This window comes from Notothenia rossii, assembly GCF_949606895.1.
Source record: "Notothenia rossii genome assembly, chromosome: 4".
NCBI classification, from domain to species: domain Eukaryota; kingdom Metazoa; phylum Chordata; class Actinopteri; order Perciformes; family Nototheniidae; genus Notothenia; species Notothenia rossii.
The window spans coordinates 14,481,688-14,501,837 of record NC_136902.1 but is presented as its reverse complement, the minus strand read 5'-3'; the positions used below and the strand labels follow the sequence as shown (position 1 = coordinate 14,501,837).

Genomic DNA, 20,150 nt, shown 5'->3' with positions numbered 1-20,150 from the left:
AAAGACGGAGCGCTGGACGTCAGATAAATCACCAGAAGAAGGCAGAGAGGAAGTAAACACTAACAGGACACGGAATGGGCTCTGTAGTTTGTTTAGTATATGGCCGTGTACAGGCCCGGTTCCAGAACAAAATGACTCAGGGTGCCTCTGAGATTACAGGGGGCGCAGCAGTAGTAGGTTTACATGAGCAATAGTGGCCGGCAACGGCAATGAAAAATAGCATTGATGGTCCCAATGAACAGATTATGGCATTTGTTATGTTTTGAAACCAAGCAAGTGAGAACATTTCAAGTGAGTTAAAAGTGCAATCATGAAATATTTCATATAGTCCAAAGTGGACTATGGCAAAGAAAAGCACAAAAGCTTCAAAACTGTAGGCCTACTGATAAAACAAATGAGAACATATTGTAAATCAAGGCAAATATTATTTAAACCAGCTCATGGTTTGAAATGGCAAACATTGAAAAGCAAAAGTATTATTAAAACCATGTACTAAATCATCACCTTGGTCCCATCATATACGCTGGGAAGAGAACATTTACTGTCCTTGAAAACTGGATCACATCATCATGTGAGGTTGACTTTGTGACCCGGAGAACATTTCAGATGGCTGCAACATTAGCTTGTTGATAATGATAAGCTTGGGATATGAGATCTTTTTGTAGCCATTCGTGGTGAAGGCATCTGTGCTATTGTATGCATTATTTTTGACCCAACATTTCTATAGGCTTGGCAAAATATGGCACTATTTTTACATTAATATTATAGCCATCGTCTATTTGTATACCACGAGCTGCAAAATGACCGCCTAACCCCACTGTACAGGCGGGTACTTGTATAGATATACCTGGGCAGGCTCTGTTTTGCCGTGGTATCCTGGCACCTGCGGGCCGCAGAGGGGCGGCGTAGTTTCGCAGCTCCGGGGTTGAGGGCAGCGAGTCAGGCGGGAGTAAGCTAGTGTCCACAACGGAGGGTAACGTGATGTCCCCATCTGACCTGTTGCTACTGTCTGCAGTAGATGCAGTGTTGCTGGCGTTTAGTGAAGGTTTCTTTAACCATTTTCGTATAAATTATTATTTACAGATCAGATGTGTATCACTGCTGTGGAAGCACTTTGGAAATGATGCACGCGCAGCGGAGCAGGTCACGCGCACCTGACACAATTTGTTGTTTGTATTTTTCGCTCCGTTCTCTTTTTTTAATAGAGGGTGCATAACATTCAACTGCCTCGAAGATCCCGACGCAAAGCCTGAAGGGTAAACACCAGGTTTACTAATCTACCCGCACAATTTGTCTGGTGTCGGAATGTCTCGCTATGTTAGTACATTCTTAAAAAACAAAACACCATTTAATTTCGGGTTAAAATGTGTTGTAACTGCGTTACTGAGCATTGTAACGGGTCATATATTACCCGAATTGCATTAGTCATGCGTTACATTACTTCGTTACAGCAAAAAGTAATATATTACTGTAACTCCGTTACTTTTGTAACGCGTTACATCCAACACTGTTTATGACAAGTATTATCTGGTTCTCAAACCCGTGATAAATGTGGCAGTAGTAAGGTCATTTGTATACACATGAGGAAAATTGCATATTTGATTACAAATAAATGGATAAATGGGATCTATTGTCTGTTTTTGAGATGAATAGAATTAATGTGAAGCACCAAATCCAAGTCAGCAAGGAGATGTTTTGACTTGAATGTACTTAGAATAGTTTAACAAGCTGTTTCTCCATTTCCTGTCCATATTTATATAACTCCATGGCTCACATTGGAGGTGATAGAAAATCCTAGCGATAAAAATATAAACTTTTCCCTATTTGTCCCTACTCCGTCCCTCTCTCACCCGCCCCGCAGCTGAGCGACTCATTCACGCCTTCATCTCCTCCCGCCTTGACTATTGCAACTCACTCCTCTTCGGCATCAGCACAACATCCCTCAACAGACTCCAGCGTGTCCAGAACGCAGCCGCCAGACTCCTCACCCACACCAAATCATGGCATCACATCACCCCGGTCCTCAAAGAACTCCACTGGCTCCCCGTCTCACACCGCATTCACTACAAACTCCTGGTCCTCACCTATAAAGCCCTCCACCATCTGGCCCCCCCCTACCTCACTGACCTCCTCATCCTCTACCAACCACCCCGGTCCCTCAGATCCACCTCAGCCGGTTTGCTTTCAATCCCCAAGGCCAAACTCCGGAGCTTCGGGGAAAGAGCCTTCTCTGTGGCAGCCCCGAAGCTCTGGAACTCCCTCCCCCAAGACCTCCGTGAGTCTGAGTCCCTCACCCTGTTCCAGTCCCGTCTCAAAACCCACCTCTTCAACTCTGCTTATCCTTAAACCAGCCCCTCCCCCCTCTGAACCAACATCCTCCTGACTGCTTTTCTGTTTTGTTTTTGTTTTTGTTTTTGTTTGTGTTCTTGTTTTGTTTGTCGACCTTACTCGTAATGTAAAGCGTCTTTGGGTCTAGAAAAGCGCTATATAAATCCCATTTATTATTATTATTATTACATACTTTGAATATGCTTCAACAAAAGTCTTAAGTTGTCCTTATTATTTATAGAACTGCTGAGACAATTGCTTGATTCAATTGCTTATCTTCTTGACCTAACTGTCATTGCTTTTAAATTAATATGTTTTAATTAAATTGTTTTATATATATTAATATGTTTTCTTCCTTAAAGGTAGGGTAGGTAAGAATGGAGAAACCAGCTCAAGTGCGCTAGAATTTGAAAGTACGCAGCCAAAACAAATCTGTCCCTTCCTTCAGACTTCCTTACAGAGCCCCTCCTCCAACACACACGAACACGCATGACCAATGAGGGCACGAGATAAGTTTGTGCACGACATGGAAGGCGGACAGGCAGGTAGGCCATCCAGTTATTTTAGCCGGCCCGGCTTTTTACAGCGCCACGGCTTCCACAGAGGACATTTTTTTATGGATTTATTGTCAAAGCATTTCATATATTCATTGCCATCGGGATGTTAAGAGCATTCCATGTTTCTGAAGTGAATTACCTACCTCACCTTCCTTAATTGCTAAATGACTATTGACTTTATACATTTTAATTACTTCAGCACCAATTAAAGCATGTTCCCCCTATGTGTTTTCTAAAGGTTTGAAGTAGATAGAAATAAGAAGAAAGAAATAAAGATGTTTAAATAGCAGATAATGGTTTTCTCCCTGTTGGATTTGTTAAAGAAAGGGTCAGCAGTGAGGAGGAAGATGGCAGGGTAATGCCTACACATATACCGAGGTGTGCATTTACTCAAATACTTTATTTAAATACAAAGTTGAGGTACTTCTACTTCACTTGAGTATTTTCCTGTCATTTTCCATTCTCCTATTGAAAGCTAGTTACTTTACAGGGGTTGATCTTTGCACACAAAATATATGAAAAGAACAAGTACAGCTCAAATTAGAAGTTGATTAATCCTTTGTCGTAATTATTTAGCAAATATGTTTATAATTGTTTAGACGTGTAAAAACATCCATATTTTAAGCTTCACAAATTAAGGAATTAACTGCCTTTCATTTGAAATATATTACTGTAGTCATTTATACAAAATAGTACAAATATGAATAATTATTACAAAATAAAAACAGGTTGACCTCGACTAGCTACAAATGAAATTTAAAATCCCAAATATTTACAAATATGACACTCCCAGGAGCCAATCTTTTGCATTTAGTACTTTTTAAACTTGCACTTATACTCAACAAATTGTACTTACTATACAAAACTAAAATTGTACTTGCAATGGAGTATTTTTACAACTTTGTATAAGTGTTTTAATTAAATAAAGAATCTAATTATTTATTCCACCTATGTGTATACCTAAAATAAGTCATACTTTATTAAAAGTATTAAATTAATCCTGTGTTTTTGATTCATGAGAACTTGAGGATTGTGCATTCAGATTAAATGAGGTCAACTGTGGTGTGGGCCCACTGAACCTCTTTTAATGACAGTGCTCAGATAACTATCCTAGTAGGAAGAAGGTCCGCCTCTTTGTCACTTTATAGCATGCCTAAAAGGCACTTAGGCAGTGACAAGCTGTCCATTCAAAAAGGGACTAATTATGTAAAGTGCATTGTAGTAAAAAGAGAAACAGGGACACATCCTTTCATGGATCCGGAAACAGGAAGAGATTGATTTATCATGTTTTAGTTCATCATCCGTGGGCCGGTAGACCAACTAAACCAATGGAAAACTGAGTAAATAAGCTTAAAAAGTATATTAAAATCACTTTCTGAACCTATAAAATAAAAAGCTAAATAATTAAGAATCTTTAGTTGTGCATGATTCTGATTTGAGAGTGTGTGTGCATGTGCGTGTGCGTGTGTGTGTGTGTGTGTGCGCGCGTGTGCGTGTGCGTGTCAAGTAACAAATGTGTGGTTTCAAGTTATTTATACTAAATATATATAAATACGATATATTTTACTATTTACTATATATATAATATACTCTTTTTATTCAAGCAATTGTTCAATGTGTGAAAAATCTCGGCACACACATACCAATGAAACTACGGTATACGCTCTACAAAAATACATTTTCAATTCATATTTACATTAACAGTCAAACTAAATCATTTATATTAATGCAGTTCTCACATGATGACATGCATTTTCTTCATTTAGGTCTTCAGTAATGATGCTTCAACCCAGGAGATATTTTCCTTTCATTCTTTGCATTTTTCCCTCTGAGGGTGAATTTCTGCCAGTTCCTCTCACTCTAATCTTCTGTGACACGTCATTCACTACCCTGACGTCACCATGGTTAGACGCAATGATCTTTCTTGCAGCCAATCAGTCCTTAGATGCTGTTCTTTAAATATCACAGCAATTCTGTAAGACCTACTACTGTGCAGCCCACCATCACGTCATCACCTCGAAGTGATTCAACTGAGATTCATTAACCCACTGCTGGCTTTACTCCACCACCGCCAGCAGCCTTTCCACTCCTGGTATCCTGATGTATCTCTCATCATATAGGCCTATGGTTAATGAAGAAACCAGGCATCGATCGAGTCCAAACAGCAAAACTGTTCTCTGTTGCTAACTCTAATAAACACTGATATTAAATACTGTTACATCCCAAACGGATCGCTCTGTTTGAAAATGTATTCAATGTACACATCAATTGTGTTATCGTGTTTTTCTGGATTGTACTCAAGATGTTGAGTAAATGATGACATCACTCTAATCCCAACAGCATATATCTTTTACTGTTCTCTTTAAGTATACATTTTGAGCAGCTCCATAAAAAGCCACTGTCTCTTCTATGAGTTACTGTTCACAATGAAAGATTTGATGGAGTAAGATGTTTTATATGTTTAAGAGCTTTTCTTCTTTCCTAAAACGTACATATATTTGAAGAGGAGACCCTTCTTGCAGAATATAACCTCTGAGACTTGGATGCTTAGCGATTGCGGCTTTTTTTTTTTCTGTGATACTGCTGCTGGTTTATAAAGCATTGAATGGCTTCGGCCCAAAATACATTTCTGACCTCCTGCTAAATTATGAACCATCCAGATCTCTCAGGTCTTCAGGGACTGGTCAGCTTTCTGTCCCCAGAGTCAGAACTAAACATGGAGAAGCAGCGTTCAGTTATTATAATCCAAATATCTGGAACAAACTCCCAGAAACCTGCCGGTCCGCTGCAACTTACTACTTTTAAATCCAGGCTGAAGACTTTTCTTTTTGCCGCTGCTTTTAATTGAACTATTCACATCTTAAACTGCACTGTAACTTTTATTCATGTATTTTTTCTTTTAATGTTTATTTTATTATCTTTGCTTTTTAATGACTGTTTTTAAATGCCATTTTCTTAATGTCTTTCATTTTTCTAAAGCACTTTGAATGACCTTGTGTTAAAAGGTGCTACATAAACTTGCCTTGCCTTGCCTAAGAATAAAATGACAAAACATCTTACATCTTGAACTTGTTCTCAAGCATTTAACATATTCATTTCCTTGTGTTGAGTATAGGTACAAAGCCTGGTTTCAGACCTTTGAATTTCTGCTCCCATCTTTTATTTGTTAAGCGAAACAAATATAAATTCAGTCTTATAGTCAGTCATTTAGATACTAACAAATCAACAACAGATCAGAACTCGTCGTGTTCGGATCTGTAGTATTAACCTTTACAGGCCTCCATTTGCAGATAAACCACATTTCCACTTTAACAAATCAAATTTGCCAGGAACAGTAGGTTTCCACTTCCCTCGCTTTAGCTCTGCATTTGATCACTTGCTTTCATGTGTGAACATTTTATATTTTCTCTAAAATGGCAATGACTACAGTGGGTGAATAGCCTAACAATGCCACATATTTTAAAAAAACATTCAAAGCTACAGATTACATTTACAAACTGTCTTTACCTTTAAAAAGTCCATCTCACAAATTTGTCTAAATTCAATCCAATCCAATAATTGCTGAGATGTTTCAGTCCGGACCAAAGTGGTTGAGTCACTGACTAAAAGACTGTCATTGCCATCTATAGCCACTTCATTAGAGCGGCTAAAATACACTCTTAAAATAGAATCTAAAAAACATTTAAGCACACTCCCAAAGTGAACAGCCGCCCCGTATAGAAATAATAATAATGCGTAAATTCAATCACAAGAAGTAAAAAGCTACTATAAGGCAAACTATTATGGTTGCGTTACACATGTAACTCCCATTTAGCTAATGGTGGACCAGTGTTAGCAACTGCCTTCTTTAACCTCTTAAGCCCGGCCCACGTAAAACACGACATGTAAAAGCTTCAACATTTTGAACATGACGGAAACTATTTGAGAATTTATTTTTTATATACCTTGAAAGTTTTTTTATATTTTGCTTCTCTTTGTTCTAATAATAATAATAATAATAATAATTATTGTTTGTTTTGTTTCTAACATGTTCAATAAATTGACAAATAAAAATATGTACTGCTGTATTATAGAAACAGAATGTCAGAATGTCGTGTTGCCATAGACCTTTTTTCAGGCATTCAAAAATCCCATTTTCTTTGAGGCCAGAGAACTGAAAGTGCTGAAATCCTTACTTTATTCCAGGATTTAGGGCTCATTCCTGTAGCACTCTATACACGTTTTTGTTTTCCCGCCATAAGTTTCATTATTTGATCATGTCTGCAAATATGAAGCTGGAGACAGGATTATGTAATTTTATCCTAGCTCACCAGTCAATACTAAAAAACAGTGTCTCAATGCAACAACATGTGCCCAAAAAGCTCACTAATGAACCATCTGTTTGGGATAATCCATTCAGTAATTTACGATACATTGGATAACGTTAATCTCCTGAAGCACCGAGCTAACTTGCTACTTGCTACACAAACATACATTGACAGTGGTATCAATCTTCTCATGTAACTTCCACTGAGAAGGACAAATTAGCACATTTCCCCAAAAATTATTTAGTTTCCTTTACCTTTGGTAACATTATATCCTACATGTCTATTTCACTAGCGAGTAAAGCTCACTGACAATTACTTTTGAATGACGTGTCTGTGGGCGAAGATATAGGAATTCCCCTTTTATAAAATGACTGTTTGGATTTATGTTGACTCTCCATCTTTTCACCCTTACTAAAAATGTGTTCGTGGTGATGCAGAAGAAAGTCAGTCAATACAATCTCTATAAGGCTGACTTAAGGAAACATAAAGGCAACACGATGGGGTCAGTCTTGTATCAACTGAAAGTGGAAACAATGATTAGATCCTTGATGACACCGTGGTGCATGGTTCACAACACATTTCACTTTAGGGACAATTCACTGTATGGTTGGATTTGAAAACACAATACCATTTGTATTGGTTGTTGTTCCAAGTTGAAGAGTGTGCCTGTCAAGAGCTGCACTAAAATGAGTTGGTATCTTAGAATCTGTGGTGTGATGCTGGGAATGTCAGTCGTTTTCTTTGTGGTTGCACATTATTTGTTTGGCCAGTAGAGGGTGCTTGTGTTTCACAATTAAATACTGAGATATTGAAATGATTACGCTGTCGGAAATATGGATAGGAGATACAAGCTTTGAGAGCACCTTATGAAGCAACTGTAGTAATGGAGTTTTAAAGAGATAAACACCTGCAAAGGAGGAGAAATGAAAATAGATGTTGGCTGAAAATCCTAAAACATACACATGCTATTATGTGAGCACTGATAGTGAAACAAAGAACACTATCCCAAAGGGACCTCTTACTTGAGTCACTGAAACTAACAGAAATCACATGCCTCTCTCGTGTCTGTTGTGCCACATCATGTGCTCACTGCACTCAAAGTCTAAACTGTACAGGGTAAATAATGCAGTAAGAAAGACATTATTTAATCAAGAATAAATTAAATAGCGCATTTTGTGTCACTACTAAGAAAACTAGTGTCCTATTAAGGAATGTACCAATACTGACATACGTGAATGAGTAGATGTTATCTTGATTGACCATGACAGAACTTCACACCAAGCATTATATGAGTGGATTAATCATTCTGTTAAAACAGCTTGAAATAGATCAACAAGCCTCAGGGAGTTTCGATCTAACCCTGTCAAATGGTTTTATCTAATACAATCATACCATCACACCCATGTACAAATACATTGGCTTTATGTGAATGCAACCAAGAGTTGAGTGTTCAAAAAGCCACCTGTGGGTTTCATAAGTCAGGGTAAACGTTTGAAAAGAAAAAACAGTTCAATGGGCCTGCTGGTCAGTTTCAATGATGATGGGAATACTTTGTTGCTCGGTTGGGTTTCATTGTGTGTGTTTTTTCTTGAATGAAACCGATTATGACTCAAGTTTCATTTCAATAACCATTTAGAGTTCAGCTAAAGTCAGAAGTGGAAGACAATGAAGCAGAAAGAAGTGGCTCTTTGCAACAGCAGCTCCCACTGGGGCGAGAAGAGAGGAACATAACTAATTTCACTCACTGCTACATTCATTTCAATGTGTAGATTTAGCTGTTATCAGCTCAAATCTTTTGAGCCGATAAACAACACATTTGGAGAATTACATGTAAACATTTAAAACACTAAGTGTTTTTTAAACATGTTGCGTCCTCCTCGTAGAGCGATATACATGAAGGCAAATAAATGAAAACAAACTCTTCTAAATGAATGAGATCGGGTTTTGAAAATATTTCTTTGATAGGCGTACCAGTGAAAGAACGTACTGTTGGTCCCCCAGTCATCATCTCCCACTCTGTTTCTTCTGTGAATCTATAAAAGTGTGTACTTTGACTTAGAGCAGTGGTTCCCAACCTGGGGGGCGCGGAGCCAAAGATCGCAAGGGGGCGCCAGGCCTCAGATGATTTGAGGCCAAATATCATATTTTGACTTTTTTTTTTTTTACATATAATTGTAACGCAATACATGATTATCACTAGAAGCCTTGTCTCTACATTACAATAAAATATAAAAAATAATTGATTGATTAATTTTAATAAAAATTCAAGTTAGCTATTAAAGGCATAAAAAGACAGAAATGTAAAATTCTTTTTTTAATAGAAATGTTTCTTCTGCCCGTTAGGAACCCCTGACTTAGAGGATAAGATTAAGGCATTTCTGTTTTGTGTCTGGAGCCCTTAAAGGTAGGGTAGGTAATTTTGGAGAAACCAGCTCGAGTAAGCTAGAATTTGAAACTACCCAGCCGAAAAAAATCTGCCCCTTGCTTACAGAGCCCCTCCTCCAACACAATCGCACATGCACATGACCAATAAGGGCACGAGATAAGTTTGTGCACAGATGGAAGGCTGACAGGCAGGTAGGCCATCCAGTTATTTTAGCCGGGCCGGCTCAGATGATTGGTCGTGCTTTTTACAGCACTACGGCTTCCACAGATGACATTTTGTAATGTATATTACATTACATGTTATTTTGTTAGATGCTTTTATCCAAAGCGACTTACATACTCAATGCTGTGGACAATCCCCACAGGAGCAATTTGGGGTGAAGCGTCTTGCCCAGGGACACAACGACATACTGACTGCAGTGGGGTTTGAACCTGTCTGATCCCAACACCAAGGCTCTATCCACTGCGCCACACGCCTCCATGTATGTAATAATGTATTTATTGTCAAAGCATTTCATGTATTCATTGCTATCGGGATGTTAAGAGCATTCCATGGAATATAACAAAAAGTGTTTCTGAAGTGAATTACCTACCCCACTTTTAATGATTCTTCTGACTTTAAAACATTTTTTTTTTTATATTCTGATGGGCTGAAACTAATTATTATTTTCAATTTGATTAAGGATTAATCTACAATGTTTTCCATTTAGCCTGAAATATAAGAAAATAGTGAAAAATGTCAATCCTTCTTTCTAAAAAGTCTAAAGTGATGTCTTGAATACATGTCATGTTGCATCAGTACAAAACCCAAAGATATTCACTTGAATATGAAAAGAAACTGGGAAAGCCAGGAAATCAATCGATTTAAGAGTTTTTAAACGCATATTCTGCCATTTTTGGATGAAGAATGACTGACAGCTATTACAACCATGTTGCAAATTGATGTACGTGTGAAAATGAAACCTACTCACTTGCCCGTAATTCAAACATTGAGAGGTAATGAGTATTATGTATTCGCTAGACTTTTACGAATGACGCCTCATTGTCGCACCTCAATGGAGTATTCCATGGTATTCACAGCTTCCATGGTAAAACATTTACTTCTAACTTTAAGGACCAACATTTTCTTTTACTTTTACTCTGTAGCTTTCATTTCATAATTCATTATTGATTCATTTTAAACAATTTTAGTAAAAAGGTTCAATTGCAATTCCCTCTAACTAGTTGTGTTTTGATATATTTAAAAGGTCCCATGTCATGCTTTTCGGGTTATTACCCGTCCCCTTGTGTGTTATGCATGTAAACGGTCTGCAGAGTCCAAAACCCTCAAAGTACACCCTGTAGCGAGTAAAACTCTAACACAGAAAAGACCCGTCTATGCTGCCCCAGAACGCCTCGCTGGAGATTTCTCTTTTTCCATTTGTTTCTTCCGGGAACCGCATGACGTCATTTGGTTCCCGGAATCAAAATGGACCAATCGGCAGAGCTCCTCACACACCAGGACCTTTAGCGTAATTGTTCAACTAACAGGGAGTCCCATTGACTTGCATAGAGCTCCCTGGTTGGTAATAGACGAGTTGGGATTGCAGAGAAATGCTCTCCGCAGACCCATTCTCACAGCGTTTATAAACCTTTTTCTTACTAAATATCAAGCCACACTTATTGTTTTTACTTCGGCTGTGAGTGTTTGTGTGTGCTCAGGATGAGTTTTGCGCTGTCCCGCTGTATCGCCGACCCGGAAACCAGATCATTGAGCAGCGAGCCTCGCAACGTCCCGACCAATCAGAGCACACTGGGCTCACAGGGATGGGTCGGGGGGGCGGAGCTCCAACAAGCCGTTTAGGACAGAGAGTGAATACCGGTGAATACACATACTTCACAGAGATGCTGTATGAGAGACAAATGTGAGTTTGGAAAATTGCATAATATAAATCTATTTTAGTAGACCTCAACAATGGAATTATGATCAGTAGAAATGGCCATGACGTGGGACCTTTAATATACTTGAAAAAAGAAGGCATGCTGCTCTATGGAATAGCTTTCATCACAGTCCCAAGTGGAAGGTGAACTAAACAAACAGACGTGGGGCAACTGAGAACGGGTTATCATTGAAGGCAACTCCAGCGCTACAGACTGTGTGTGTCGTCCAGCCTTGTGCTTATGGGTCCTTGGAGTGTCGAACAGAAATTGAAATTAAACTAAGATTCAAACCCCAAACCCATTCTTCCAATGACTAGTAATCTCATACTGATCACGTTCTTTAAACATACTGTAAATGTTCATATTTTAAAAAGGTCAAACTTTGCATTCTTTTGTTGGATGGATTTTAAGGAAATCTGTTATCAAGGACGTGGAAATGTTGTAAACTATTGACCAGGGTGGAGAAAACTAGTTTTTGACTTAAACTACCACCTGCATTACAGTAAGACACCAAGACTTGCTACTTGACATTCTCCCTGAGGATGACTTCGAGGTGCCTCAGGAGCAATAAACACATTGTGTCTTCTTCAAAAAGCCATATCTTTAAGCTTGGGTCACTTTATCCCCAATGTCAAGTGATGCAGGGATGAAATTGTGCAGCAACTCAAAAAACAGCACCATTCATCAGGCAACACCTGCCTTGAGGACTGCTCGTTGGATCCTGATCTCAAACCCATTGTGAACATGTGAGACAACCTGCAACCCAACAGCTGGAGACGGGACCTCTGCCTGCAGTGAGTCGAGCAGCTCTAGGACCTTCTCTGGAGATGTGGCAGCGCCCACAGCTCCACATTCAGAGGATCATTGAGGCGTCAAGCAGGAGTGAATGCAACAGGTGATCACCAAGATGGACTGCTGGACTTTTGTAAATGGATTTCTCATTTAAGTAGTCTTCCTGTTATCATTTGTATTTCTATTATTGTAGTAGTAGTAGTAGTAGTAGTAGTAGTAGTAGTGTGTTGTGATTCATGTCCAAGTATTGATCCAAACGTACTAAAGTTCCAAAAAAACTATAATCCTTTGGGTATGGCCTTTTAAACCAATGTGTTATGCTTAAATCTCTGTATCAGTAAACTATACAAATGTATATACATTTTCTATTCAGACCTATTTGTAAGATAAGTGTTGTAACTAGTGTTTATTTTTTCATAACTTTGTTTGGCTTTGTTTTTATTCTATTTCTATATAGTTGGAACTGTGTGAAATTACAATTAGAGCAACATAAAAATTGTCACGAGTCAAATTCCTTATATGTACACAGAGCTGGCAAATAAAGCTGATTCTGATATAGACCTTCGGTCCTCTTTAGGTTCCTTTATATTGAATACATTTGTTTGTGAAGTGTATTTGTAAGTGTAAGGTTTGATGGCTTTTGTTCAGTTTGTAAATTCCACAGTAGTGGGAGAAGGAAGAAGAAGCTGACCCCAGGTCAGCATTCAAAAGAAAAGCAAATGAATGTGTTTTAGAAGACAGATGTTGTTCCCTGCTGTTGGTATGAATATAAATGGATGCATATGCGAGTGTAAACGAAAAACGAATGGTTTCAGACTATAGAATAAATGTATTATATTATTTTCAAGCTATTAATGGAATCAAATCTGACTAAATAAAACCCACAAAGGGTTATTTAACCACTATACCCACACTCAATGACAGAGATGATGTCTTTCCCTAATCTCTAGCTTGCATGTGAATTCAACTGTTCTCTTTCTTCGTTTGCAGGAGGGGCCAGGTTTTTCTCAGAGGATCGGAGGAATGCAGCACAAGGCCGGCTGACACTTCCAAATCATCTTCATGGAAATGTGACACAATCTCCCATCCGCTGTTCGGTGAAGTCCAGGTGAACCTTCCTCCAAGCACCTGCACTGATGAATCCTCCAGTCCCCCCTGAGTCTTTGGAGGACTCAATTCATCATCATCATCCTCCTCCTCCTCCTCCTCCTCCTCCTCACCAGATGCCCAGTTCTTTTTCATTCAAAATCCTATCCCAGCTAATGTCAGTGTTTCTGTTTGTTTCTGAAATCAGTGTTTCTGTTTGCTGGTTGGTGTTGATGGATAAGGCACTGTAAGTTGTAATATGATGCAAACGTTTTCTCTGATCCGTGGAAAGTTGTTTGAGCATGACAGAGTGACAGACAAGGAAAATTGTGAAATGCAACTTAGTTCCAATTGCAAAACAAAACAAAAAGGGACCTCGCCTCAAAGAGGCATAGGACTACTAATCGGGAGAAATTGCTGGTGATTGAACATGGGGGTTTGAAAAACACGTCTGGAGACGGCCATTATATTTAGAGAAGTTAAGAAATTCTTTGTTCTGGAATTAATTTCTTACATATTGAGAAATAAATACACACTTAGAACTCCCTTAAGCATGCAGTCTGTAATAAAATGGAGAATGCAGATCCTAGTGCGCAAAGTTGTGTTGGATTACATTTAGAAAAAAACAACTAAATTATAATGAGTTTTTAATGTTGGAAGAAAAATCGATTAAAAAGGTTTTTAAGTGTCTACACATCTGAGATAGGACTTAAGGTTGTCTAAATTATTTTAATAATCAGATATTGAAGTTGTCAAAATTGATTTTAAGAGAATATAATGTGTGGCGTGATGGGGTTCAACATTTCAAACAATGATTAATGTTGTGTATGTGAGCATCTTCATGCATAAGACTGTGCTTTATGTGCACGGCAGGTTATAGTGATGAACACATCCAAAACCTTGAATCTAAATCATTCTTCAAACGGTCAAACACCAGCAGCTTATGTCACAGTGCGAGGCATGTTTCTGAAGTAATAGACTGTTGCCAAGTGTGTTGATGTGAAATGACTTCCTTTCCTTCCTTCCAGCTGGTTTGCATCATTCAGTGAAGGACTTCTGCAGCACATATTCTTCAGTTTGAACCTTTTGAGTTTGCTAGACCTTTGCAAAGTCCATCGGAATGAACATCGGAGCAGTGTTTCAATAAAATGATACCAAATTGTGAGAAATCACCCTGCCTACCCAGAACTCCCCGAAACACATTCGCTTTGTGTTGTAGTTACTAGTTGAACCAGTTATGAGACAGGTTTATGTGAATCCTTGAATCCTGACATGTTGACATTGTTGAGACACATTTTGGGCATTTAGAGTCAAAAGAATAACTGTAAAAGTGAGCATACTTACCCCAATGCTGACCCCTGCTACTTATCAGTCATCACAGAGAGAAAGTGTGTGTGTGTGTGTGTGTGTGTGTGTGTGTGTGTGTGTGTGTGTGTATGTATTGTGTGTGTGTGTGTGTGTGTGTGTGTGTGTGTGTGTGTGTGTGTGTGTGTGTGTGTGTGTGTGTGTGTGTGTGTGTGTGTGTGTGTGTGTGTGTGTGTATGAACGTGTATGATTGTGTTACGTACTGCTAGGATTCAAATAGGGAGGAAAATCTGAAAAGCCAAAGAGGCCTTTTTTGCATGGTGTATAAACTGCTGTGTGCTCTGAATGTGTATGAGTAGCGAACGGTACATACACGCTGTGTAAAACTTAGACGATGGTATGGAAGTGGTCTGAACTTCTGTGAGACTGGGGTCGCAGGCTAAGTGAGACACAGCCTCCTCCTGCCCTCCATCATCTTCCTTCACATCCTCCTCTTCACGCTCCTCAGCATTTACTGCTAATCTCTTTGACATCCGACCCGACCTCTGACCCTGTGAGGAACATATTGGCTTAGGTTAAAAAATAAAAAGGTAGTTCATACTATCACAAATATTTACATGAAATCAGAAAACAATTTGCTATACACCTTTAAAGTCTCTCAATTTCTCTGTGTCCATGTTATAAAGAACTTACCGTTGGGTTGGGTTTGGCAGTGGCAGCTTTTCTCTGAGGCCGTCCTCTGGGCTTGGGCACTTTAGGAACAGAAAGAGTCTTCATAGTGAAGGCGGCATGCTGCAGGATGCAGTCAGTGCCACAGTAAACAGAGTCTTGTAGGGCTTGTTTGGAGCATTCGGGTCCAATGCACAGAGGAAGAGAGCTGCCTGTCTCCATCTCAGCATCGGGCTCAAGCTTTGCCATCGTCACAGGAGCCTTCTCCTCGTCCTCCTTTTCCTTCTCATCCTCCTTCTCCTTCTCCTGCTGCTGCTGCTGCTGCTGCTGCTGCTGCTGCTGCTCCTCAACCGCAGACAAAGTCTCCTGAAACCAGAGACTTGTGTGAGTAAGCAATGCAAAAACTCCCTTGGTTGTGTAGATGTGAACACTGCATAAGGATAACGAGCAGGCCCGGTTCTACGGGGGTGCATTGCACCCTCAGTTGAGTCGTTATGCACCCTCATTTGAAAAATTAAAAGGGAAAAAAAAAAGGGGAAAATATTACATGTAGAATAACAATAATAATAAGAAGAATATAGTAAATTGTAATTGTGGTTAAATAACATTGCCTGCTGCATTTATTTGGTCAATTTAAACGGTAAGTAACGTTATTATGTCAGGTGCGCGTGACCTGTGCCGCTGCGCGTTTGTCATCTGCAAGGTGCTTACACAGCAGTCAGTGATGGACATCAGAAAATGGTTAAAACAACCAGCCCTTATCGCCAGCAGTAACACTGCATCTACTGCAGGTAATAACAGTTCAGATCATGGGGACATGACGTTACCCGTGGCCACTGTCGTGGACACTAACGCCCGACTTGCCGACTTTGCCCGCCACAGCCGTCTTCGTTGCCCCAAACACCGACACCCCTCAGCGACCCGCAAGTGCCAGAGGACCTCGGCAAAACAGAGCCTGCACAGGTATATTTAAAAAAAGTACCCAACTCGCCTGTACAGTGGGGTAAGGCGCTCATTTTGCAGCTCATGGTTTCGAAACAGAGATTGGCTGGAATATTCATGTAAAAAAGATGCCATCTTTTGCTATGCATGTAGACATTTCGGTTCAAGTAAGTCAGATGCCTTCACCACAACTGGCGCCATGCTCTTGTAGGCTATACGTGATAAGGGACTGGGAAGGCATGAATCAAGCAAAGAGAACATAGATCCATAGATCTCTTAATGTTGCTCTCAAAGTGCACCAGATTGATGCTTTTAACTTCAATATTTAAAAAAAAATGTCCCGGGTGAGCATGCCCCCGGACCCCCCTAGAGGAGGTGAGGACCCCCCCTAGAGAGTGTTAGGTCCACTCAACACTTATAAAAATAGCACTTTACCACTGCACCCTCTGTAATCTCAGATGCACCCCGAGTCATTTTGTTCTGGAACCGGGCCTGATAACGAGCCATCTGGAGATCAATCACAATCCAACCCAAATTCTAACCTTAAGATCTTTCTGCTCCTGGTGCTGCTCCTGTTCTTCACTGGGTGGACTTAGCGTCAAGCATTCGGGAAAGCTAAGCTCAGGCTCTGGCTGAGGCTCTGGTTGGAGTTGGATCTGCTTCCTTGTAGTACAAGGGGGGCACACGTACTCTTGCCCTTTCTTCTCCATCTTACGACCCTGTGTTGCACTGATACCAACACAGTCGCCATGAAACCAATCCTGGCAAATGTCACAGCAGATCATGAACCTAGAAGAAAACAGCAGAGATCAGGAAGTGAAACCGACAGATGGTTGAGGTATGCAAACCCCCAATGCCCCAGAGATGTTGTTACCAGAATATACCTTTTATCTTGCTTCTGCCGACAGATGCAGTACAGAGCATTGGAATTAGAGCCGTCTGTATCTAATATTCGCGGAAACTCTTCTACGTCAGTATATTCTTTCTTCTCCTCCATCTCCTCCTCTTCTGGTGCATCAGCGTACTGGCCAGAAGTCATATCAGTAATGTGGTCTAAATCAGTGTCTATGATTATGTAGTCTGAGCTAGATTGCTGAGTGGGACTCAGAGTGATGTCAGAGTTAGCAGAGGATATCACTATTTCAGCAGGATCTTGTGGATCATTTTCTTTGTCTTCGTCTTGAAATTGCTGCAGCATCTGATCAGCGGGGTTAACTACCACCAGCTCATTGTGGTTGTCCTCTTCATCAATAATCCTTGATTGAAGCGCCACTGCCTTGCTTCTCCCTCTGCCCCGTCCTCTACCTCTTCCCCTACCTCTTCCTCTGCCTCTCCCCCTTCCTCTCGCCTTTCCTCTTCCACCTCTCCCCCCTCTACCTCTTGTGTCTCCCTGTCTGCCTTTTGAAGCTATCTGCTCCTTCATCTGCATCAGAGACATATCATCACTGTCCTCTTCCTGACTAGATATCAGAACAACGTCATCATTTTCTCCTCCTGCCACATTGTCAGGTGCAACAGGCTGCGAGATTTCCATCTCATCAGCAGATTCATTATCATCAGGCACCTCCGTTTCTTCTATGAGTTGGGGTGGCGAGGCTTCAAGGGAGTCAGTGACTTCCAAAATGTCAGGGATTGCCAGTGTGTCTGACATGTCCAGTGCCAAACCCTCACCTCCACCAAGCAGTGAGAAAGCAGTGTGGAAGGCAGACCCGCAATCTTGCCACGAGCTGGGGTCAAGGCTCCCTCCTGCTGAGGCTGCGGAGGCGGGCTTGCTCTCCTCTGATACTGGTGACGATGGGGCAGACCACTCGAGATCATCTATTACACTCCTGGTTCCACGGGAAACTCTCTGGGTTTCTGGAGAGGGCTGGGGTGTTGGGTTGGCTCTACGACCTCTGGCTCTGCGTACGGGTTGAGGATTGCTTGTTAGGTCTCCAACTTCATCCAAGAACTCTCTTTTGGCGATTGTTGTCCGTCTGAAGCCCCAGGACTTTTTAACCTGAGACATGGTTGGCCTAACACTCGAACCAGCCTCTTCTGGCTGTTCTTCTAAAGAAAGACAGAGACAAAAGGGGTTAACAGAGCTCAAAACGTTTTCATGTGTATCTTTAGCACCAGTCAGCCCATCTAAGAAACTCATCAAGTTTCATGCATATAGCACTTTAAAAAGCAAGCTTCAACCCAAAGTGCTTAACAAAAACAGATATATAAATGGAAAAAAGTATGTATTTTACCATAATTATAATCATTGATGATGTCATTATCTTCCATTGGATCCATATTGACATGTGTTGGTAGCTACGAAAATCAGGATAGAATTTGTTAGTACATATTAATCATTTTGAAAGTAAGATGATGGATAAATGCAGAACAAATATTTACTTTACAATGAGGAAATGGCTGCCAAAACCTAATTTTCACCAAATCATCCACATTAGTTTATGAGTAAATAGTAGGCTTTTCCTTTTAACCTTTTTTTCCATTTAACTGTACATTTTTATTTTATAATATTATCAACAACTGCTACATGAAAATGCAGAAATGGCCATCTATAAAGTTACTAGAAAAGCTTGTACATCTACTTCATACAACATGCATTTAATCAACGTTTCATTCGGGCCAAAACAAATATGTGAACTAAAACAAATATGGTGAAATACAACAGCCATACATCAAAAAGGTTATAATGTTCAGTTTTTGCAATATGGTCTTAAATATGCTGTAGACTGCGTTGTTACTAGTAAATGTAAATCCTCAATTGAGCGATTACTCAATGCCTTATCCAGCTGCGTTATTTACAAATAATGTTTGTATGTATTGAAAACTATTTCACGGTTGGCAGGTGTGTTAGGACATTGGGATTGTACCCATAATATGTCTGGTGCAAATACAGTGCTGCTGTGCATTTTTGCAAAGACTCAACAGGAGTGATAATTATGCGTGCACTCCATAGGGTCCAAGTGAATGTACTGTAAGAAACGAAACAACCACCCTCACTAGTCACTACTAGATCTCAGGCAGCTGTGGAAGTGTATAAATGAAACGTCCTTCTTGTGCAACGGTGCAAACACTCCGGAGTTACTTCTTAGAGATAGCAGTTGTCCTGACATTGTTCTCTTGCCCCTCATTTAGCTAGCTAGAAGCTAGCTCCTACACTGTGAGTTATGACACGCTACGGAGATAAGTGTCTCCAACGCTGCCCACACAAGAGTAGCATGTTGTACGAAAGTAAATGAACACCGTCACTAAAACTGAATTCGTACCTTGCATATGAACGTTTTGTTTCCAGTTATTATTGGATTCGCTCAGCTAGCCAGCTAGCTAGCACAGCCTTCCATTTTCTCTGCCTTGTTGTTTCGTAATCTCGCGAGAACTACTCACGGGCGTAAAACCCCGTGGTTTCCTGTTCAGCTTGTCTCAAAAGTTTAAATCCCACCAGTTAGATTATTTATATTACATTACATTACATTACATTTAGCTGACACTTTTATCCAAAGCGATTTACAATAAGTGCATTCGACCAATAAGATACAAACTTGAAGAAAACAGAATCATATAAGTACATCAGGTTTCATAGAGCCAAAACATTTCGAGTGCTATTTAACTTATATTAGATATATTAACATTAACACATGTGAAACTCACCTTGAGTTTTTTTTTAAATAAACAAAAATAGTGAAATATTGGGACAGAAACGTTCGACTTGTTACTTTCTATTCATTTACCCCCCAAACATGTTTTGTATTACTTTATTTAAATAATTGTTTATCCAATCATTTGCATGTATAGGTATATATAGAAAGTATATGTTTGAATAAAATACCACTGATTATTCATATAATTGAATTATTAACATTTT

General features: G+C 39.8%; 1 protein-coding gene across 1 annotated transcript in view; it reads right to left on the bottom strand.

Moving 5' to 3' along the window:
• The window catches only part of LOC307037755 (uncharacterized protein), a 34,096-nt gene extending 14,414 nt beyond the window's left edge, over positions 1–19,682 (bottom strand). Inside the window, exons 1-6 of the mRNA XM_079678822.1 lie at positions 19,555–19,682; positions 18,526–18,589; positions 17,176–18,340; positions 16,834–17,080; positions 15,374–15,715; positions 15,054–15,231 (exon numbers count right to left, since the gene is read on the bottom strand). Of these exons, the coding sequence (XP_079534948.1) occupies positions 15,054–15,231; positions 15,374–15,715; positions 16,834–17,080; positions 17,176–18,340; positions 18,526–18,571 (1,978 nt within the window). The 5' untranslated portion in view covers positions 18,572–18,589; positions 19,555–19,682. The remainder of the gene's footprint in view (positions 1–15,053; positions 15,232–15,373; positions 15,716–16,833; positions 17,081–17,175; positions 18,341–18,525; positions 18,590–19,554) is intronic.
• Positions 19,683–20,150: the final 468 nt, after the last annotated feature.